Genomic DNA, 23,416 nt, shown 5'->3' on the forward strand with positions numbered 1-23,416 from the left:
AGTAGAATAAGTTGAGGCCACTGTAGTCCTTTTCCCAGAAGGCTTGCAGAGCTGTATAGGCCCACCTTGGGGACAACAGTTTGAAGAAGGATTCTCTTCCCAGTAGAAGATTGGTGAATGCTACACTTTGAGTTATACTTGTGGTAACACTGCTGTGCAAGGCAGTGTATAAATACAAAGGGTGAGGTGGCTCCCGTTGGAAAGGCCTATGAACCAAAGAGACAGGAGGAGGATCAGATCTGGGTACGCAGCAACGCTCCAGGCTTTGCTCAAGCAAAGAAGTTTCTTCCAGAAAGGCAAATTTAGAACAAGAACAAAGTATGACAGGCAGAAAAATAAGGTAGAAATTAGAAGGAAGGGTCAAAGAGAGATTGTAGAGGCTCTTTGGCAGTTACCTTTGCAAGACGTTTTTTTTCCAGGCGATGTCACACCCAGATCAGGACGTCACACCCACAGGTGCTAGAGCAGACCAGTAAGTCAGGATGGGATCCTACCACCAGGTTAGGCATAAGGTTGCAGCTCACTCCTCCTGACTCAGGCCGAGCACAGAAGCGCCCAACCTAAGATCTGGGCTTCGTTTCTCTTCAAAGGAGAGAGATGAGCTCTTCCAGAGCACGACCCTGCCTGCCCAACACCGGAATTGTTCTCGGGATGCTCCCGGCTCGATCCCTTAAGTAGAGAGGCAGCAGCTCTATTCCGTAAGTCGGCACTTTGGGCAATTAGCTGCTCGGAGCAAGGCAGGCAGAGCGCCCCACCAAGCGCCTTTCCCCGATTCCAGCAGGCGTCTCTGCAGCCCCCGGCCCAGCAGAGCTGCTTAGCATTCATCCCAGGGGCTCGGAGGAGCTTAGGGATGGAGTGGTTAAGCCGCTAACAAAAAGACTTTCACTATAATCCAATACTGTACAAAAGGCATGGAGAAGCGCAAGCGTTACAGCTATTGAAAACAGACAAAAGACCAGGAACCAGCAGGAGCTGGTTCTGTATTTGAACTAAAAGTCCTTCAAGTGAGGGAAATTAATTCCAACAGCATTTAGGAAAACATTAAGAGACACCTGGATGCACATAGCAGGAGTTTACTGTCCAGGCCGTGCCTCTCCAATCTACCAAAAATCCCCTCCAAAGTAGACGATGAAGGAATTAAAGTTATCCCGAGTGAGAAAAGTAGTAATTAATTAGACACCTGCTAAGAGGAAGCAATAAATTTCAGTCATCCATTTTTATCTCAGCAATGGAGATTCCTATGGTTTTTTGCTGAGTCCACTTCAGCCTGGCTCCGTACTCCATCACTCCTCACTGAATTCATTAAGGCAGGTTTAATTATAACCACAGCCTTATGTCTTGGAGAGGAGAAGGTGACTTAACCTGGTGTTTGCACTTGAGCACCCACACATTCCGTGATTCTATATCTGCATGGCGTAGAGAGACCCGTATTGGTCTTGAAAGTATTTACTGCTTGGGAGACACCAGGTGGGCCAGAGCAGCAGTTTTCTGTGTCCCCCATCTCAGCAACGGGGCTCTCCTGTTTTTTTTCATTCCGTTGCCTGCAGGAGCATTTAGGGAATGAGCACACGAGTGCTGCTGGGCTGTCACTCTTTAATGATGTTCTGGGGCATCATTGTCGCCTCCTCTCTGCTGAAGTCACCACAGAGCAATGTGACCTCTCCCTTCGCACCAGTGACGGGCCACAGTCAGGGCTGGCATTCCCAAACCAGATCACTTGGGGACAGAGCAGATCCTGCCATGATTTATTTGCAGTAGGGAAAAGAGCCGAGAGGAAGACAGAGGGACCTGTCTTTAACTGTCTGCTCCCTGGCTCCGGCTTGTCAGGAACATCCCCCGGCAGACAAAAACCCGCAAGCCCTGGATTTCTCTGGCACTAACTCGGCACAAGCGGAGCAGTTCGTGTGCGTGGCCTGACAGCAGGGCTCCGAGGAGCCACAGAATAGCAACAATGACAACAACAACAACCACCACCGAAAAAGCAAAAGCTCGTTTGGCTCCGGTCGGTTAAGTTGTCAGTGTGTTTGGAGCGAAAAGGTCTCGTGTCTGTTCCTGCTGTTGCTTTGAAGTTCCCAAATCGACATGACAGGCTGCATAATGACACAGATGGCAGGCATAAATAACCGCCGGCTGCCAGCACTCCCTTCCCTTCTCCCTTGGCCTCTGTCTCCTAGTGCTCTACAGACACGTTAGTTTTAGCTCTACTTTATTTTAATGTAATTCTGCCTAAAGTGTTATTTCACAGCAGTTCTTCGGAACCAGACCCCTCAGGACTGCCCCCACTTGAGGTGTGTTTGAACCCTTGGTGGGGTTTTCTGTTCAGTTTTTTGGCTTTTCGAGCCTGCTGCCTGCGGCTGATGCCGGACGATGCTTTAGGGCAAGGATTGTCCAAAATGCAACCCATAGGAAACCTGCAGTCAGCAAAGCATATGGCCCCCAAAGGGACTTCATAGATGCGTCCATCCTGGAGGGAAACCAGTCCATCGCCTGGAGCCCCTCCTGAGTGTCACCATGTGTGGCAGGCAAACGATCCTGCCTTTTTCAGCCTCTCTCAGATAAGTGCGGCGTCACCGGGCAGAGCTGGGCTTGGCAGGAAAAGAGCATCGTTCAGGAAGCTGAAAGAGCAATGTAAGATCAAGCCTTAAACAACGAGCTGCGCTTTCTTGTTAGAATGCAAAATGAAAAGTTTATTCATTCCTTTTGTGTTAGAACCACGAATTCAGATGCCCAAACCACTTCAATTCTTTGCTTCCCCTCATGGCTTGCATACAGTCTTTAAGGAAGAGGTAGTCCCAAGCGAACAGCCCGTAGCCCAGGCTGAGAGACTGAGGTCGGGCCAGCACAAGTGCAAGATTATCCCATCGCAGCAGGGGAAGGAGGGGGTTTCTCACCCTGTGGTGTGTGAGCAATGCTAACACAAATTCTCTGCAGAAGGACCGCATGTGGCCGGGTAACTGGGTTCTTACGGAAGCCTCCAGGAGGTACTGAGCAGCTCTGTCCCGGGAAATCCAGGCCAGCAGGAAATCTGCACCGTGCCCTGTGTCTGTGTAACCAGGGGACGTTATACTGGGGAATGCCCTGAAGTGCCTGGTAAAAAACACGAGCCAAGTCTGTGCCACAAATGCAAATCATACAGTCTGAGTGACTACTGGCTTGGGGGACAGAGTTTGTAGCAAAAAAAAGGAAGATGATTATTGTAACTGGGACCCACGTGAGATGTGACCATCCTTAAGGAGAAGCATCTGGAGGGATGCACTGTTGTGGACTATCAAGACTGGTTAATAATTTCCTGCCAGGAGGTAGCAGGTCACTTCCCAGTGAGAGGGTGGGGTTTTTTTTGTGAAAATACGGATTTGACGAATGCTGTGCCTGTCCCAGAAATGTGTCGGCTTCAACATTTCGTATTTCATAAAACCCAAACTGGAGCCCTCGTTAAACCTTTTCAAACCAGGAAATTTTAATGTTACGTTTTTAAATACTGGTGATTCAGTTTTGATACGGTGCAATTTTGGGAAAATCAGCGTTGAAACAGATGGCATGATTTTGCAAAATACAACCTATCAACCCCGAAAGGAATGGAAAAATATCATTCCATTTAAAAAGTTTATATCGTGGAATTTCCATCGAGTAGAAAATCCCGTACCAGGTCACTTCACCTGCTGCCAGGGCCATGCTCTGATCGTGGATGTGACAGGTCCCAAAGCACGGCAGATACCTGCAGTGGCAGCAAACACCAGTAATGAGAGAGAACGATATTCTCTCCACCTGCCCCGCTCCTGGGCTTTGGCGGGGTCGTGTCCCACACGCATTAATGTGCAGATTCCACTCCCCACCGCAGGTGCTGCCCATCCATTTCTGCAGAACAGCAGCTCCTCGCAGCAACCAGCCACCGGGTGGGTTTCACAGCTTCCACTGCTGATGTCTATTTATGGCACTAACCATCTCCAGCACCTTCAAACTAGTAGGGGATGCTGTGCAGAGAGTGTGGGGGGGCTTTCATCCTTTGCTTCAAATAACAAGGAATAAATATTTACCCAAAGTGCGGGACTGGAATCCCTGGAGAACATCCAACAAGTCCCAGAGAAGTAAACGATACACAAAAACCACAGAAGCTTTTCCCTGAATTCTCCTGAGAAAATTAATCTTAACATCTTTAGGGCAAATGCAGCTGGGGGTGGATTTCCAGAGCAGCTCCAGGGATCTGACCTCGCAGCTCTGGCTGACGTCAACAGGAGCGGGGCCGGCAGGGCCTGTGTGCGGCAGGACCCGGGAGGTCGGAAGAGGTCAGCTTTCTGATGCAAACCAGTGCTGAAGGTTGGTGCAGGAACCGGGATGAGCAGAAACCAACGCTTCTCAATGCAGTTACGGATCTACTGAAGGTACGTACCCGTTTCCCCAAGGTTCAGGAGACAAGAAGATGCCCTCTGTGATGTCTTGGACGTGACCTGGGATTGGGGTCTCAAGGACTTGAGTTTAATAGCATTGGCCTCCCTGGTCCTTCCTGCAGCCCACAGCACCTTCTGGAGCCCACCATCGTGCCACAGGCACTTCAGATTCCCAGAGCACATCTTGGCAGAACGTACCACCACAGCGGAGAGTTTAGTCCTCGTGCAGAATTAGGGCTTAACACAGGCCTTGACGCAGTTACCGTCGTACCTCTGTAGTTATGGAAGGCCTTTCCCGTGGCACAACATGGGAAAATACTAGTAACGGGAAGACACAGGGATTCTGGGAGAGTGGTTCAAGAGAAACATACTCGGATGGAAGAAGCGCAGGGAAGACTCCAGGGATGTGCAGGGAATGGCTGTTCAGTCGGGCAAATTGAAGGCAGAAAGCGATGGGGTTGTGATCTCATCCAGTGGAGGAGTAAACACCAGGGAAGAAGAACCATCAAGCCAGGAAACTAGGCTGGTGCAAGAATAAATGTATCGAAGAAGCCCCTGAATAAATATGGGAAAATTGGAGAAAGGTTGCTCCCTGTCAGAGGAGGGATGACTTGGAAGCGTGTGGCGGTTGAAGCAGGGACACTTGTCACCTTGGAGGCTGGTCTGGCCAGCGGCTGCTGGCAGGTAATGTGTGTGACAGCGGCAGGATGAGCCTTATGACAAGCTGCGTGTGCCCAGAGCTCAGCTGCCTGTGTTAACCCTTTAATGTAACCCCCAGATGAAAAGCAGTTGGAGAGAAACGCACCACGTTGTGGTCTGCCCTGCCCAGGGCACGAGACCCTTCCCTTCTGCCGGCTCTGCTGCTCCGAGGGAACGGAGAGGCTGCAGAGAGCGATGAGATCTTAAGCCACTCCAACAGAAATCTCCACCAAAGACCATCTTTACATATTTAAGCTCATCAAAGGTTGCAGTGATAATTTTTCTACCAGTGCCAAATATAGACAGGATTAGGATCGCCCCCCCGCCCTTAAATCAGTCAGTTCTAGTTCAAATGGGAATTAGTTCAGGGATGTCCAATGGCCTGTGCTGGACAGGAGATGTCTCATGATCTTGCTTGTCATTTTTCTGGCCTTACAGCATATGTTGGAGCAGCAGATCTATATCCATTTTTTAAAAGCTAAGTGAGAAAATCTGGTGTAATGATGTCTAACAGCTGGTCCTTACACCTCACGTCCCAGTTTGCCTTGTGGTGGTTCATGAGACTCCGAGCGGTTCCACTAAGAACAAAACTGTCTCTGGGAACTCCTGACCTGCCCCTGGAGAGACCCAACAAAATTACACCTTCCAGCCCGGGCAGAGGTGGGTAACGCTAATCTCGGCTGGGGGAGGAAGGGCCAAGTTGCCAGGTTTCATCAGGTCCATCCAGCCGCAGTCTCCAGGGACTGCAGGTACACCCACGGCACGGGATTTAACCGGTAGCTCCCACAACGGAGTGGTGTTGGCCGTGACAGTCCTCCCGGTGACGGCCCGGGTCCAGGCTGGGAAGCGTGAGGCGGATGGGGCCGTCGGGACAGACCCTCATGTGACAGTGACACGGGGAGGGCTGCGGATGGCAGAGGCAGCACCAGCCCCATCGCTCCCACAGCCGTCCCAGCGCCCCTCCAGTTACGCGTGGGAAATGAGAGAAGTGCTAATCGCTGTGTCTAATTACCGAGAGAAGTAATGACTCTCAAGCCCACCAGCGTCCTGGCTGTAAAGGCACAGAAGGGTGTCTGTATCGAAAGGGTAATATTGCAAATCAGAAAGAGAATCGTCCACCAGCGCTACCAGCGCAGCGCTGTCAGAGAGACTTTTGAAACCGTTAATAATAAAATAGATCAATAAGCAGAGCTAGCTCGGGAGTCACCTCAGACTCGCAAAACAGAGTTCACGGTATTTGGAGCACCAAGCACGACTGGAAACCTGCTTCCCGGCCCTTCCCAAGAGCGCCGAGCCCCCGAGTTGTGCTGCTCAGCGCCGAGCACCCCCTGGCAGCAGGATGCGGCCGCCCCCGCCCGCTGCACACGGACGGCGCAATGGAAAACGGCTCCTGCAAGTCCCCAGATCTCTCAGCTGCACACAGTGGTGATGATTGCAGCACCTCGGGTGTGAATTCGGTGCAGCTCCTCATTAGCTCCCCGTGGCCGTGTCCTGAAGTGATTCCTTCAGAGCTTTCCTTTCTGTGCAAGCCGGGCTTATTATCGCCTCTCCCGCCTTCGTGGTATCTCATCTGGTTTTCTTTTCATATCCCCCCTCTGCCCTTTCTTGTGAGCTTTCGGTGCCGAAATCTCCATCGGCCAAAGGTGGATCTGTGGATTTAAACGTGGATGCAGGAAAACGCCAGCTCAGCAATTCTGAGCAGCATCCAGGCATCCGGCAACTGCAGGATAAAAAAAAAAAAGAGTCTGCCTTTGCCAATGAAAATCCACGTGCCCGGGTCTGGAGGCAGGCGGAGGGCAGCAGGCTCCACTCGGGGTCAGTCTCTGACTCGCGGGAAGCCGATAGACCCTTCTGCCCTTGGGGAGCACAAGTGCTGCACCCCCAGGGCCGGTTTCACAAGAGGGGCACAAAGCCCTGCCCAGAACCAGCCCCTCCTGCACCCAAAACCGTGCAGAGTTTATTGTTCTTCAGAGAAAAGGAGAGAGAGAAGGAGCCTCACCGACCCCAGAGGAGGACTGGGAGCACGTTCCGTCCAGACCCACACATTCAGCTCATCCCCTGGGCCGTGGAGCCCCCCGTGGGCTCTGGCAGGCAGGTATCTGGGTTATGCTTTGGTGGGATCCCCCGGGCAGCCCCAGCCGCGCGGGAAGGACAGGTTGGAGCTCAGCAGACATTTTTAATTTACTGCTCAGCAGGTCCCTAAAGACTGACGATCCCGCTGCTGTCTCTGCTCTCGTTTCGCAGGATAACGTGCTGGAGGTGGTGGATGAGAAGAGAAGAGGAGCACAAGCTTGTCCTCGCTCTTTGACCTTTGATGAAACCGGCTTTCAGCACCTGCCCGGGCCCTTCCGCACCCATCCACGACGTGTGGGGTCCCCGTCCCACCCCTCTCCCTGGTTCAGCATCACCCCTCCCTCGCCCTGCGCCAAGGGACAGGGAAGGCTACACACACTCCCAACCTTCGAAGAAAACTGTCACTTACTTTTGTATTTGTTTTGCCTTTACTGCGGCTGTGTGGCAAGCCAATGGAATGTCTACTGGATGCACTTTATTTTATTTAATAACTAATGCTGTTTAAAGTTAAGATTTGGGTTCCTGGGCACCCCCGTTTCCTCCCGCAGAGGCTGGCAGGGGCTGTGCCGGCTCTCCCTGGCTGCTGGGCGAGCGGAGCGTGAGGAGACAGAGGGAGAGGCGGTACGTTGTAGTTCGGTAGGTGGATGGAAAAGTAGCGTTGAGAGCAGCTCCTGCGCGAGAGGCGTGCGCGTGGCTGACGTGTCGGCAGGGACGGATGTAGTTGCAGGGGGCACAGAGGGGACGGAGCAGGGAGTCGCACCGTGGTGTTTGACACGCACACACCAACCCCAGCGTTTCATCCTTTAAGAGCTGGCTTTCCTCCTGGTCTACATAGAAGGGCACAGGCAGCAGAGGCCAAATCAGTGCGTCGGGAGACTCTGCTTTTTTCTAAGGCAGGCGGCTGCTGGCTCGAGCGGGTCTGGGCCCAGCAGGGCAAGGAGGAGGGCGGCACAAACGCAATAATCTGCCTTCTCCACCGCACCCCGGAGCTGGCAGCAGGACCCAGGCCAAACGGGAGCTGAAGGTCTAAGGCTTCCTATCAAACTCCTTCCACCTCCCTCCTTGTGCCTTCCATAGCCTTGTGCGTGACGAAGAGGGCAGCAGCTCCCCGGGAGGCTGCCCTGCAGATGTTCTGGCCTTAAAAAACACCTTTCAAATCGAGGAGCTGGGTGAGCGTTCAGAAGCATAAATGCAGAAGAATCCCAGCTGTTTGGGTCTCCAAGCAGCTACGAGATTCACAGCAAACTAGGACCGAGCTCAAATACAGCTACTCGTTAAGGAGAAGGCAGGAAGCAGGCACAAGGAATCACACACCGTAATTCCTGACTTCTGAACCACAGAGGGGGAATCGCCCTCCTTCCGAAGCGCTGCTCTAAAAGGTGACGCAGGAGTAAATGTACGTGCAGACATGGATGTGTGGAGATTTATTGGGATTTCCTTGCAGGATGAACTCGCTAACCAAAAGGGCTGCTGCCTTGGTGATAAGCTTGGCACGTGTGGACTGACATACTGTACGCTGTTTTAATAAACTAACATTTGCACAGATAAACATCTTGGTTTTCCATGTAACTTCGATCCGCAGCGCCTCTCTCGTGAAGGACGAGCCTGGGAATTTCCTCTACGTGCCAAATTCAGGAGAGTTTACTGGCTTCAGATGAGGTATTGTCAAAGAAACAGGGCGTGCAGCTTTCATGTTTTATCAGTAGAAACATCTTCACCCCACCAAAGCCCAGGTTTATTTGGACTCATCCAACGGATAAAAGGACAGATAGATACAAGCTAGATTGTAAAACTGCTCCAGGTCCTGGAAATTCTCCATCACTGTTACAGGCTGACTTTCCTTATCTGACGGGCTCAAAAACCTCCTTGCAATTGTTTAATTTTTTAAAATTTATTATTATTTTGTACATCAGGTCAGTGACCTCAAATCTTGGTCCCCTCAGACTGAGTCCATGCGAAACGCAGTCTGTGGAGCTCAGCGCCATCGGGCAGACTGCTGCACTGCCCCCTCCGGCACCCAGCCGGAGAGAGAAATCCCGACTGCAATTGTTTACGGATCTTTACCTTTTTGAAAGGAAAACTTTTCCCCCGTTCCCTCCTTTTTCCAAGTAACTCTGCACTTAATGATGCCTGGGAAGGAGTGAGCCTGTGCCAGGCCCAGGGATGGGACGCAGGGATAGTGCCTGTTGGAAGTGTAATCTTTTCCTGCTCGTTAGCGCTTTGCTCAAATGCACTTTGGTTGGTGCCTGGATTGCGGTTTTTCAGAAAACTCTGCCTGTTGCTTCTTCACAGCGACAGACTGAAAAGTTAAGAAATCTGGTGTAGAGGGATTATTTATATGAAATAAAAGTTGTAATGGGGAAAAAGCTCCAGTTTCTTAGTGTTTCTCAGTCCCACAAGTAGAGTTTCCTGAATTGAATCATTGACCTCCGCTTTTTAGAGCGGCAGCTCCAGTTCAGATTGCTTTCCCCTTAGGAAAGAGCTTAACTCTTGGGCCAGCTCGGCCCAGAGGAGACGACACCAACTCACCCGAGAAGGTGACAGCACACACCGTAACGTGAGGCTCACTGTTTCCCGGGCATCAAAGCCACCTCGCTGCCACAGTGGCTCCTCTTGCCAAGCAAACCCGTCGGCAGCTCGCGGAGCGCAGTCACCTGCCTACGGAGATACCTCTTCCCTCCAGGGATTGTGTGCGTTATTCCAGCTCTCCCAGCCACGAGGAACGCAGCAGGTGTCCCGGGCAGGACACCTTTTTCTTTAAACCAAACAGCTCTCCGTTAGACACTCTTCTCCTTGGCAAAATTTACCATCAATATCAACACGGCAACTCTGTAGCTAAAGCTCCCATCAGAATGGATTTCAGGCTGGTGAATCGGCTCCTGAATAGAGAGATCGATTTAAAAAACCTCAAGCCAAGGACAAAAAGCGCATCTGGATAAAGCTGGAGACACTCCAGCTGCCAAAGCTTGACCGAGGCAATTCCTGCAGGAGGCGACAACGTTAAAGCTTGACAGAAGTTCCAGCTCTCCCTTCCCACCTCCCCAAGTGGAACACCTACAGCAGCAGCATCCTGCACCAACGACCAACAAGTTCAGCCCCTACGCAGAGCCCAGGACTAGAAATAACAGAAGCGGTCACTCATTTTCCATACCAGTTCCCCTCCAGTTAAACTGGTTGCAAACTGGTTGCACAGGAGCCTGCAGCTAAACGGGCATTTAATCAGAAATTTGTGTATTTAAAGCGCATAATACAGTAGTTAGTGCTTTTTTAAGTTACGGGGAAAGCTTTTCAAGGCAGTGGGAGGCCCCGTGCAGGAGCAGGGTTCTGCTCTGAGGTTCCCAACGCTGCCTTCCCGGGGGCAGGCTGTCCGGCAGCAGCTCCTCCGGCTCGGACCCCGCAGGTTCCGGCAGCCAAAGCTGACACGTGGGCAAGTCCCCGGCCGTTTCCCGATGACACGGGCTCGGCGCAGCCACGCAGCAGCTACCAGATCCGAGGCTCTCCCAAAACCTCCTCCGAGCACAGGAGGAACAGCCAGAAGTCAAGCCTCACCTCCTTAGTGTCACGCTCCAGCTCGGGTGCGAGTGTTTCTTACGCCGTTGCCCTTCTCCACACGCCTCGGCACCCCCGGGGCCCCCCGCCAGCCGTCGGTAACACCCCCCCGCGCACAGCCCCTTCCAGAGCAGCCCGCTGAGATTGCTTTGACTTCTCTGAAGGAGATCCCCGATGCCCAGGAGCCACCGGTTTTGTTACCAACACGACACCACCAGACGGCTTTTCAGTTGCACTCGGGGATTAAGCCGAGATCTGGAGTAAAAATGCCAGCACCTTCCTGGTCACAAGTACCGGGATGAAGACGTTTGCGTCACCTCGGCTGAGACCACGGGAGAACACGCGTGGGGGAAAAGGCAGCTTTCAGGAGATGAAAATGTGGGCCAGCTGCTGGAGCACATTACATGCTCCAGTAACTGTTTTTTCCAGCTATTTCCCCTCCTTCTGGTCCCTCGGCACGAGAGTTACACCCAGCGCGCTCTGCTTGGACAAACTGAGCTGAAGGGACAAGACCAGCGCGTACAGGCGGAGGGCAAGTAGTGTTTGTCAAAGAACAGGGGTAAACCCAGAGGCATCTACATGCGAGGAAGGAACCAAGAAGGTTTATAAAACACCCTCTGATCCCGATACACCTTTGACTGGACATAATTAATAATTCTGCACTTATTTCTCCTCCTTTTAGGGAGCGTTTCCATTTGACAGAGCTCACAGTTCAAATGCTTCTGTAAGGATGTCTTCAAGGCAGCGTTACACCGTGCTGGAGGGTCACCACGGTCAGCCGAGAGCTGGACAGGGCAGGATTAGCAGCAATTCTCTCACAAGAAGTCTGATTCCTCCCTCGTGAGACTCTTCTCAGCCAGAAAGGAAAAGCAGAACACGGCCCAGTCTTCTCTCCATCCTCTAAAGCGATCTCTGTGGTTAGGAACTGGAAAATCAACGCCACCGTGGTATTTACCTTCCCTTGACCACGCTGCGTTCCATCACCGTGCTTCAGAACTACGCTGCACCTGAAGCACAAGTGTAAGACAATGTCTGTTCTCTCTGCCACAATTTTTTAAAGGCTCTTAGAGAGCTAAAATCTGGAACTCGGGCCCTAAGTGACACAGAGGCTCAAAGCTCGGAGGAAGGTTGGCGTTGCGGAATTATCAGCAGGTTTCATCGATAAAAAACAGAAGTAAAAAACCAGAAGCACAGGTGCCCCTGTTCCAGCCACGTTCTTAGAGCTGTGATGCTGTACGGGAGCATCCCCAGTCCCGAGGCTGGAGACTCTCGTTCGCTTCCTTATATGACCAAAGCGAAGGGCCCGAGACCCAACGTTTCTTTCCTGTCTCGCCATCTCCTTCCTCCAAACCGAATTCCAGACAACTCCCTGTCACAGAGATCCGCACACGCTGCAAATACGACAGTCCTGTTCGCAAGTACCGCGCAGGACGGGAATAACCCTCCCCAGCAGCTCCAAGGGACCCACGTTACGAACCACGAGGTTCCGGCCATCCCTCTCTCGGAGGCAACACAAAAGCCTGGGCCTTATCTCGCCCGATACGATTACACTCCCCCAACTGATTTGGGTTTTTCCTTGAGGAGCAAGGAAGGGAAAGACCGAGTTGGAGCTGAAGCAATAGCACAGATAACAATCTGCCTTTTACAGCTCAGGTTTACCCCAGACTGGTGACTGCACCGTTTCAGGGCACTAAAATAATTCTGTTCAGGCACCCATGACCGGCTCAGTGCAACGATGGCGACGTGGTGCAAACATTCCCACTCCAGGGTGACAATCCGGCTGTTATCTGTAACAGCCAACCTGCTTCCCAAGAAATCCCTAACACCTCCAATTTTACAAAGTTCGCCTACACCTAGAAACCAGGCAGGACGAGCCCTTTCTGTTACTAGAAGTATTTGTGAAGTGCACTTAGTCACTGATTTCTCGGACAGGCTGCCAGCAGGAGAGGAGTAAGCGGAGAGCCTGGCTCTTTGCGGGCTGGCGGCAGCGGGATCTCACGGGGAACACATTTCCCTCCGGAGGACCGTGATTCCTGGCTGGGGAGATGGTGTGAAAGAGATTTAAACTGAAAAAAAAAGAATTTAGCTGAAAAAAGGTCCAAAAGGGCTTTGGGAAACATGGCTGCTCAAATGACAAAAGCCTCCTGGCCACTGGGCCAGCGGGCAGGGATCCTCCTGCCCCTTTCCGAGGCAGAGCTCCCCCCTTGCACGCCCAGCACAAGAGCAGGGAGGCGAGAGGATGCTCCAAAGCCAGTTGTGAGAGGTACAGAAACAGAAGTGTTTCGCTTCCATCTCAGTTCGTCAGCAGAGGAGAAGATGCAAAAGCAGAGCCTGGGAACTCATCAAGCCTGCACTTTCCTAGAGGAACGAAGACAGCCACAACCATCTCCGTCCTGGCTCATCAGCTATTTTTAGCACCAGAAAGGGAGGCAGCCATCAGCAATGGGTCTATTCCCTATGACGAGGGGGATCGGAGCACTCTCACTGCCCCAAGGATCCTTCACCACCAAAACCACAAACCAGGTGAAGAGCTTTAAGTTGTTCCTGCTCCTGAACCCGCGGCGTCTCTGCACAGCTCCACGGCGGGCTGGACGAGGGCCACGCGGCCCATTTAATTCAATTGGCTTCCTCTCCCATCTGCTCCGCGCAGCCACGCTCTATTAGTCTTCTGAGAGCAATTGTATTTAAAGTGAAAAATGCCAGGAGGCCGGGTACATGCAGCAGACGTCGGACGCGCTGTTCAAAGCCACTACAGTCACCAGCTCTGAGCTGCGGGCCAGGATCACAGCAATCCCAGCCTCTGTGTAATTCCACCCAGCTTTTATTTATATTCAAAGGGTTTAAAAGTTAAAACACAAGCTCCCTCCCAGAGACGCTTCCCAACGGGTTCTGCATTTAGCACCGGAGCCAAGACACAGACTAAACTCAACTGGCACCGAACGACGAGCCTGTTTTGTTTCTCTTTTACTCATTCCTCCCTCAGAGAGCTGCGGAAAGCCTTTCCCTGGACAAGCAGAGGTGGATACCAAGGAGAGCAAACAGCGTCCTTCTCCCCAGGACGCACAGCTAGTGCAAACAGGTACGGGAACTGCCACGGGAGCCACATCGCCCACCGCTACAGAACGGACACACGTGGGGCTAAACCCGGCCAAACCCCTGGGAAAAGCTGTGACCCGGCCCCGCCGCTGCAGAGGAGGCACAGGAAGGGATTAGAAGCAGCAGGAGGTGACAGGGCGGCAGAGCAGCCGCTGCTCCAGCAGCTCTGGGCTTTCGGCTCCTTCAGCAGTTCCTCCACCTGCCCTGCAGAAAGGTGGCAACCATCAGTCACACACCGGCTTTTGCCCAAAATGACTAAGCATCATCTTTTTCCCCTTCCCACCAGCCAGCCACCTTTTTTAGCGCGTTAACAACGTACAGACTTTCCTGCAGGCTCTCCAGAAAATGGAAAAGGCAGGTGGAAGCTCACACCCAAACCGCTCCCCTCCTTTTGCCCAATTTCCCTCTGAAGCCCTCAGCCCCGGGTTTGCGCCCGTCACAGATGCTGTAAAGGAATGCCCAGCTGGCGCAGCCTCAGCGCAACACCACCAGTCCAAAGCATTTCTCATCCTGATTTAGGTACGAAACTGCTATTTTCTCCCCCAACTTTAAAAAAGTGCCATATTTTACAGTATCTTCGTGATTTGCACAACTGAAACAGGTACACCGAATTAGAGCACTTCTTTAATCCCTCAGCGATCTGAACTCCTGGGATGGTTTCAGAGGGAGGCGGAAGAGCCCGGCAGCCTCACAGTTAAGGCGTTCCACCGAAACCATCAGTCTGAAAAGCAGCCGCTCGGAATGAGAGAGATCCTGCAGCTCCCCAGCTGACAGCCCGCATCCTACCGTCCTTAAAGGCCGCTGTTTTGCACAGCTCATCAATGAGTAGGGCCGCACGGAAGGTCTCGGAAGACTACGGGGCAGGAAAAGACCCGGCTGGGAGGAGAGCCTGCCCCCGGCACGTCTCCAGCTCTCACAGACCTACCCCCTGAAGATCAAACCTTCTTCCACCGCCACCGCTCGGCTGCCGTGACTAACGGGAGTTTGGCATGCAGGGAGGTTTCTCCAGCCTCACCTGAGGAGACCAACGACACATGAATCAACACCGATATTATGCCACAGTGGCCCACGACAGCAAATGGCAAACCATTCTGGCTCCCCAGAGAGCCCTTCCAGTTCCTCCTCAACTCCTCCTCCCACCGCCACAGAGAACATACTGCATTACCGAGACTTTCATATTGGGAAAATATTTTAATATAGTAAACAAGTCAATTTACCTTTCACATGGTTTTTAAATAAGTTTATGCTCATTGTTAAACAAAACTGTTTTTACCTAAACAATGGATTACAGCCTCTAAACTCATATTGTTCCCAGCTGATCCTGTAAATAGTGAGGAATTCTGGACACCGATATCCTTTTATAGGTAACAGACGGGCATAAATAGCGCAGGAATTCGATGCAGGTTCAAAGGGAGAAGCGAGCCCTGGTGCGGAGCAGAACGAAGCCACAAAATTCCCTTTTTGAGGAAAAACGAGGGGGGGGGTGGGGGGTGTTAGAGATCCCGCAGTTCTACCCAGTACAAACGCGTCCTTCCCCCGCCGGCCCCGGGGCCGCCTCAGTCCCCGGCCCGAGCTCTTCGGGGCTCCCCCGCCGCCGCATCCCCCCGCTGCCGGCCGCGCTCCGCCGGGCCCGTCCTGCCGCCGGGCCGGGGGGGGGGGGGGCGATGGGCTCAGGGGCCGCCCCGCACCCCGGGCGGCTGCGGCGACGCGTCCGGGCGGTCGCTCCGGGCGAGGCCGGGCTCGGGGCCCGTCGGCGGCGGCTCCTGCGCGGGTCCGGCTGCGGGGCCCGGCTGCGGCGCGGCGCGGGGCTGCGGGGTGGCGGCGGCGGCGGGGCCGGGGCCGGAGGAGGCGCCGCTGCCGCCGCCGCGCACCGGCTGCCAGATGAGGCTGTAGTAGACGGCGAGGACGATGGCGGCCAGCGAGACGGAGAGGACGTAGGCCAGCACGGTGGCCAGGCGCACCCACTTCTTGTTGGTCTTGGCCGCCATGCGCGCCTTCTTGTCCCCGGTGTAAGTGGCGGGCTTGCCCCGCTCCGCCCCCGCCTCCTTCTCCTTCATGGGGGCCCGGCCCTTGGCCCGCTGCTCCACCGACCCCGCCGTGCTGGGCCCGGCCCCGGCTCCCGCCGCCGCCGCCGCCGCCTCAGGACATGCCGCCGCCTCGTGCCGCCGCCCGCGCTGCTCCGGCCGCTCCGCCGGCCGCGGGCGGGGGCGAGGGGCGGGGCTTAAAGGGGCAACGCCGCCCGGCGCGGGTGGGGTGGGTGCCGGTTAAAGGGGCGATGCCCCCTCCTTTCCCCTGTCAACGGGAGCGGGGTGGGGCCGCTGCGCGTGCGCGGCCGTTGGGCGCTGCTGGCGGGGGGGGGGGGGGCGCGAGGCGGCGGTTGGGGCTGTGAGGGCGCGATGGCGGCCGGCCCCCTTGCCCTGGTGCGCCGGCCCCCTTGCCCTGGTGCGCCGGCCCAGCGTGGGCGGCGGTGGTCCTGGGGCTCTGCCCGCCCCCGTGGGTAGTCCTCAGGGCCCGCGGGGCGGGGGGGCATCCCGCCCGCCCATCCGGGCCGAGGTTAGGGCTTGTCTTCAGGGCCCCGTGAGCAGAGGAGGGGGGAGCGTGAGGAAGGCTCCTCGCAGAGGCCTAGTGCAAGAGGAGGGGGGTCAGGGATTTTCCCTCTGCCCCCTCTTCGCGGTGGGAGTTGCTCTTCGGGCCTCCCTGCAGGTATGTGGTGCTGCCGGCGCTTCTCCTGCCGCTGGGGGGTTGCCCTGGCTGAGCAGCAGCTCCTGGGGAGAGGCTGGGTTAGTTCCCTGCAAACTGGGCTGATCCCAGACCTACTGAGATCGTCTAAAACTGCATTATTACTGTTAGGGTTTGAATTTATTTTATTCTCCTTAGTCCCTCACAAAAACATTCTATTGGCAGAAGCAATATCCTAGGGTATGGATCAGCCTTTTAATTTTTTTTCTTTATAGTGCAAAGTGTTTATTTTTGAGAATGACTTAGTTGCGCCTTTTACAGTCACTTTCTTTTTCTCCCTCCTTTAAATCTTAGGCCAGTCAGGTGTGTTGCAGCAGAAAACCTCTTGTAAACAAGGAGCTGCAGCTCTGGAAGAGGCTAAGAGCAGCTGGAGCAATGACTGTCACCCAGAAAGGCACCAGAGGAAGTGAGTGAGTTTTGAGTTAACGGTAGCATTTTATTTTTACACTTAATAGCAAGGAAGACGTGGAGGGTTGAGAGGGAAAGGGAAAAACCTCGGAGCTTCTGCAGGAAGAAGTATGGAGCTTGCAGCTCTGAGGAAGACTACTGAAGCAGACAATGTGTTAGGGGATAAAGTGGAGTAACTTCAAAAGAACTGTAATTCTTGGAAAAGTGGTGGATTGTGTTGACCAAAAGCTCCGGGGCTCTGTGTGCGTGTGGAAGGGTAGCCCTGCCACGATGGTCTGTGCACACTGACCCTCGGCTGGGCATGGCAGGGAGCTCCCGATGTCCAGCAGGAAAGGGAGGCTCTGGAAGGGGCTGTGAAGCCCCTCAGGGCGGGGGCGAGGGCTCTGCCTGACTTTTCTTACAATGGCAAAGGAATTTTGGGGACTAAAGTTTTTTGAGAGCGAGGAGCTATGCAACATGGGATGTTCTGTATCTGGATCCTGCTCTTGCCTGCATGGAAGGCGTAAAGGGTGTAATATTGTATTGCCAGCTGCCTTTTGAGATCCTCTGCCTTTTGGCCTCAGCATAAATCTCATCTCTAGTAATACGAATCATGGCTATGCAGTGTAGATGCAGGAGAGAGTGGATCCCACCCTGGCTGCCTTGCCAGCACTGGCGAGGGAAGCAGTAATTTCACTGCCTGCTCAGGGCAGAGAGGGCTTATTGCCCATCACAGGGGGATTGGACTAGATGATTTTTAAAGGTCCCTCCCAACCCCCAGTGATTCTGCACCTGATGTCATGCTCCGTTCTCATGAAATATTTAATTTTCATGAAATGTTGCTGTGACCCAGTATGTCTAGTTATTTGTTAGTGGGTATTATGACTTTTCTGTGCCCTCCCCAACCGTTAATCTCTCTTGCCCTGATTTATTACACCTGACAGCATCCCTCTTGTTAGACTCAGATTTTGTACACCTGAATCAAATGAGCTGATGGCATCCAACTGACAAAGCTTTCCTGAGTCACAGAAATGCATCTTTGGTGTTCTATAGATAATATACACAAATTGTCTTGGGCTATATATGTTTAAGTAGTATGCTTGCATTTGTAGCAATTCCTACCAAATGGATTTTCTAGTAATTTTTTCAGGCTGTTTTCCCCCAATGATGGGTTTGCTTCAAGCCCTTCTCCCCTTGCTTCTAGTGTTTCGTTCAGCAGCTGTCTGCTGCTCCAGCTTTCCTTTGCATTTAAAATAAAAGTTCTGTAACTTGATGAGGACTTCACACCTTTCCTCCGCTTCATGTAGGTCTCTGAGCCATTTATTTTTAGGTCGGAGACTCATTGGTTTCTGTGCTACAGAGTATTTTAGGATTGAGTTTGGACCTTTTGTGTCTAGCATAACTTCTTAGATTTTCAACTTGTTTTTTAATCCAGCCTCTCAGCTGCCAGTCTCTACTCACGTTCTTGCTGGCCTCCGTCTTCCCGCAATTGAATGGTGCGAAGACGGGCAGAGGCGAAGCCTCGCTGGGCTGTCATCCGTGTCCACTCACAGTTCTTCCTCAGATCATCCGTGCAGAAATCGGTTCATTCCAGACCCTTACTCTCTCTGTGGTATCTGTTGTTGCTGCTGATACAATTTATCATTTCCTCTGGTGAAAGGATGATGAATTACTACTTGTCACCAGACTGTTCCCTGTGCTCCTCCTTAATTCCAGTTCTGGAATGTTGGGGGAGAGGACTGACATATACAGGCAGTTCCTTTGGGGCTGAATGAGGCCCTGACAGGTTTTTCCTGATGCTTTTCTAGCCCATGTTGTCTTCCTGCATTTTAAGTCTGTCCTTGGAGATGCTACATCCTACTTTATTGCTTAACTCGACCCTGTTGTAGCATCTAGAATATGGTAGACAAAAATCAGAGCCCTGGTGTTGCTGGGTATTCAAAGGTGTGTTGTGTTGAGTTTGATAAGGGGTGTTTAAAAGAGTCAGCAGGTTGATACAGGAAATAGGCACAGAAGGTAACAGCGAGCTGGGAGGGATCAGTGTAGGAAAAAGTCATTGTAGCTGCGTATCTTAGTCTTGTGTCCCCCAAATTAGTTTTCTCCTCTGCTGGGAAGGGAACCAATCCTTCTTAATCTCTGTGCAAATGATTTTTTTTCCCTCTGTTCATGAATCCAACAGTTACTGGCGTTCCTTTTCCACCAGTGGAGGATTGTCTTGGCAGAGGACATGCAGTGGAGCTGTAGAAGCAGTTCCAGCAGAGGTGGCGAGTGTGGTGTGGCTGAGATCCCCCTACACCTCGTATCATTTGAATGTAGGTTCGAGGAGCAACTAAAGCTGCTCCAGCTAGAAAACGTGGCAGTAGATAATTCGGCACGAGTTACGCTCTTTCCTGCTTTCCCAATTTTTACTGTGAACAAATAAATGGGTGTGAGTTGCTCCCCAGGTCCTTTTGTTCAAGTGCAGGCAGCTGCCAGAAGGCGTGTGCCTTCTGTTCCTAAACTTAGTTCCTTGCTAACAACCACCCATAAAGGCAAATGAGAGCCAGGAAGCCAGAGCTGCAATAATGGTATTTTCTTTGTCCTCTGGGTTTTAGCAGAAACACCAAGCTGTGTGTTGAGGAGGCTCCTGTGGTGCAGAAATGGAGCTCTGGGGTGCAGAGCTCAGAGGTCTTGTGAAGTCAGTGAATGTGTCAGACAGTAGACAAAGTTTGCAAATTAGTCCCCGCTGACATTTTTGCCTAAAGAACACAAAAGAGATCGCTTGCTTGAGACAAATGGAGTCAAGGGCACATGATGTGCCCTGGGACTGGACCTCCCAATGAAGAAGAGCTGTATAGCCTTGAACATCGAGCCTTTCTCCCACGACCATCCGAACACAGGACTCTTCAGGGTCCTGTTGTTTATATCTCCAATTTCTTACTTCTGTTGCCTGAGGGTCCGCTAGGAAACTCGTTTACTTACGAGCTTGCTACTTACTGCCCTACACCTGTGTTCAGTTGAAAACCCAAATGCTGGGACAGGTTGTTGAAGATCTGGTGTTCCACCTACCTGACTGAACGGCACTGCTTGAATTCTGCTGCTACCTGGTGGCGTGGGATGTTTGTTTGGTCTCCAAGGGCCCCTGAAGGATGTAGCTAAATAAACTTGGATTATTGATTTCCCATGTTCAGAGTCAGTGGATGGTATCTAGTGCTTCAGGACAGAGAAGACTTAATTAAGGGAAGATTATTGGCCTAAGATATTACCTCTGTACAGACCTTGCTTCTGAGTGTAGTGAAACACAGGCTTGGATGATTGGATTGGATTCCCCGGGAGGTGGTTGAGTCTCCCCTGTTCACAGAGGCCTCCTGAAGCTCTCTGAGCTAATGTCTGTCAGGGCTGATGGATGTCACAGCTGCTCCTGCCCTGGGACAAGGGCTGGGCTGGATGGTTTCCCACAGTCCCATCGCCCCCACGCTTTTGATTCAGCGAAGGCAACTCCTCTGCGTTTCCTTCCTGTGCCCTGTCATTAGGAGACAATCTGATGTGACACCGCACAAATGGTGGCTTGTTCTGTGGGCTGTGCAGCTTGGTTACTCCACTTGCTCCGTTTGTGTGACTCTAAAGTCGTCACTCACTGCCATCACGCTTGTCTGAACTCTCACCCTGGTTGTTGTTCTTGGTGTCTGCCTCCGGCAGAGCAACTTCTACTGGGAGATTATAGACTTCATAAAGATTTGTAACTTTTTTTTTATTGGCTTTTTAAACTTTATACTGTCTCCTTGGTCACATTTGTGAGCTGGGCGGGGGAGAGATGGATGAGGTCTTTTGACCTGCCTCCTAATGTTTAAAGGATGGAATGGGTATGTTTAAATTCATCTCTCTTTCTTAGCTGAAGTCCTTGAGCAAATATTTTGCTGGACTGAGCTTTCTGACATAGAGAAGGTCTCTGCTCTTGACAGGGGATGATCTCTCATGCTCTGCTGTCTGCTCTTCTAAAGGAAATACACCTTATTTCACACTGCTGTTCCAGTTTCATGTTGGAGCCTGCAGGGAATCGGATTCTGTTCTTCTCTGGCATTTTCCTCTTGCACTTCAAAATCTCCTCTGCCTTATGTGGGAAGGTGCTGTCTCTCTTGTTAATCCAATAACAGATGGGGGGAGGCTGGGGATGTTCTTTTAATTCCTTCAGTTTCTGATTTAGCTGTGGCAAGTGAAGTTTGCACAACCCACTGTCTTGCACTGACTTGGAAAGTGATCTGCAGGGGTTACAGGGTGGGTGGGAAGACACTAGAAGTGATGCTGAATTTGAGGTAAAACACCAAGAGATCTGGCTTTGCTCCGGATAGAGGCCTTGGGCAGAAAGGCGGCAGCTCAGGGTGGGGATGCACCAGCAGCTTCAGCCTTGTATCATCAACTTGATGAGGCTCATTCTGTGAACCATCTGCATGGTATGAAGAGTATGTCCAGCTGCAGGAGAGCCTTGAACTGTGAATGTTTTCTTGACGGCAAAACTCTTGAGAGAGTAAGAAGTGTCTGATTTATTGTTCTGGTTTTAATGTTTAGAAACTTGTGTAAGCAGGCGATGGTTCAGACTCTGGGGTGGGGGGAGCCACTTGGCTTTATGGCAGAGGTGTTCGCAATATTTCGGGAGCTCTGCCTTTATTTGCTGTAATTTGAGGTTCGGTGTCCTGCTGAGTGGAGACAGGTCTTGGTCGGCTTTCTGGAGGCAGAGTGTTCTCCCGGATAACCTGAATTGTCTTTGGCCTGTTGTTTCCGTGACACGTTTCTGAAACTGAGGAAAGGCTGACGAGGGCTTGACAGTGCCCTGGGCATTCACCGACATGAGAAACCTTGCCATTTGCTGGAACATGAAGCTCCAGTCCCAGGGGTTCCCAGTGCTCTCAGCTGTAGCTTTCACACAACAGTCTGTGGAGAGGAAAGTTGCCCTCATTTCACTAAGCGCAGAACTCCAAGAGGTGAATGTTGTTTAAATAAAAAGTTTCCCTTTGGGTGTGAACCTGTGCTGTCTTTGTTGGTTGTGTCTCTAAACTCAGTCTCTGGCAGAAATCAAGAGTCAAAAATCAGCACTTTGTTGTTCATTTTGCAAGGAGGAAATGTGCATGTACACACACCCACACACGCTTAACATCTGAACACCCTTCCGAGGGCTGTGTTTTGAAAATAACCACCACTTTTCAAGCAATAGGACAGCGATGATTAATGGCCGTGTAAACTGACTGTGTATCTTTGCCTCTGGTCTTCATGGTCTGAAGAAGCTGAACTCCCCCACCTCTATGTGTGGAAAATTCATGTGTGTGAGTTGTGCCTCTCCCTGATACACGCAGTACACATATCTCTATAGTATGTGTTCACGTGTATGTGTGGGAGAGCACTGACACGGGTCGTCTGAAAATACAGCTTGTAACGGTTGCAGAATGACAACGCTTCATTCAGAGTTGCAGCAACTTGCAATTGCTCCTACAAGCACTGGAACAGGATTTTCATGGAAGGCCTTATCCACAGTCTCTTAATGCAGCCCTGAAGCTAAAGTGATCCTGGTTTAGCGTGGGTTACTGCTGTTTTAATCTGGGATAGTTTTGGGGGTGGAGATGGAGAAGGGTGCTTTTTCAGTAGTTCATTTGTGTGGGATTGCTCCAGCCGTCGTTGGGGCCAGCTCTTGGTGCAGCCAAGCTCTTGGTTAGGCCAAGCAGCGTGTCCATTCCTCAAGGTCAGCTTGACTTAGCTTAAGTTTGGGTCCTTGCCTAGTTACGCTAAGGCAACATGAAATTTTAGCTGCTTTAAAGATCCAAGTAGATTATCTTATATATGAGGTCAACGTGGGTTTTCACCCTACTTAAAAAAATGTAGCTTTGAATGTGATAATGCTCCCTGATCTCATAGTAGTTTTTCCTTGCAGAAAAAAAATCAAAAGCGACTGTTACTTTTTTACTTTCTCCATTTGTGTTTGCTTGGCTTTGGTAGCTGAATGAGGAAAATGTGCTGGACTCGTGTTGATAAGCCTGTGCAAAGGAAGGGTTATTTAACAGAATTAAAATAGCAGCCTGAATCCTCTCCCAGTTCTGCTGGAGCTGGTTCTGGTTACATCTCAGTGCTTTCACGCTGCTGCTGTCCTGGTTCAGGCTGCGATGGAAATGGAGCTGTACAGCCCTAGGAGAGAGGCTGTTCTGATGCTTCCAGGAGCACAAAGCGTGGGAAATGTCAGCAGAAAATTCCGTCCTGCTCTGTTGTACACCTGTGAAAAGGGGGAAGATTTGTTGGCAATGAGCTGAAGTGGGATTCCATACTAATGCTGTGTTGTCTTCAGATAAATCTTTAAATTTTGTTTCACAAGTCACTGGCCGTTCTGTTCAGGAAAATATTTCTTCCAGATCCACTGGTTTGATAATCATCCAAATGTATACATTTCCAGCAGAGGTGTCCAAATGGGTTTGGTTCTGTCACAGTATTATTCCTCAATTTTCTGCGGACTGTATTATTCCTCAATT

The 23,416-nt window shown here is 51.8% G+C and overlaps 2 protein-coding genes across 3 annotated transcripts in view; one reads left to right on the forward strand and one right to left on the reverse strand.

Annotated features, from left to right (window-relative positions):
• CCDC9B (coiled-coil domain containing 9B) overlaps window positions 1-9,518 on the forward strand; it is a 50,901-nt gene extending 41,383 nt beyond the window's left edge. Inside the window, exon 13 of one of the 2 annotated variants that reach the window (XM_074149550.1) lies at window positions 7,329-9,518. The gene's annotated coding sequence lies outside the window, so the exon portion shown is untranslated. The remainder of the gene's footprint in view (window positions 1-7,328) is intronic. The other variant, XM_074149549.1, reaches the window with a different exon arrangement.
• A 5,954-nt stretch (window positions 9,519-15,472) lies between these two features.
• On the reverse strand, window positions 15,473-15,859 carry INAFM2 (InaF motif containing 2). Its single transcript, XM_074149920.1, has one exon. The coding sequence runs from the start codon at window positions 15,857-15,859 to the stop codon at window positions 15,473-15,475; it is 387 nt and encodes a 128-aa protein (XP_074006021.1).
• Window positions 15,860-23,416: the final 7,557 nt, after the last annotated feature.

This window comes from Numenius arquata, chromosome 6 (genome assembly GCF_964106895.1).
Source record: "Numenius arquata chromosome 6, bNumArq3.hap1.1, whole genome shotgun sequence".
Lineage (NCBI taxonomy): Eukaryota > Metazoa > Chordata > Aves > Charadriiformes > Scolopacidae > Numenius > Numenius arquata.

Coding starts and splice junctions, on each gene's coding strand:
- INAFM2 (XM_074149920.1), bottom strand. CDS start 15,859: ATGAAGGAGAAGGAGGCGGGGGCGGAGCGGGGCAAGCCCGCCACTTAC.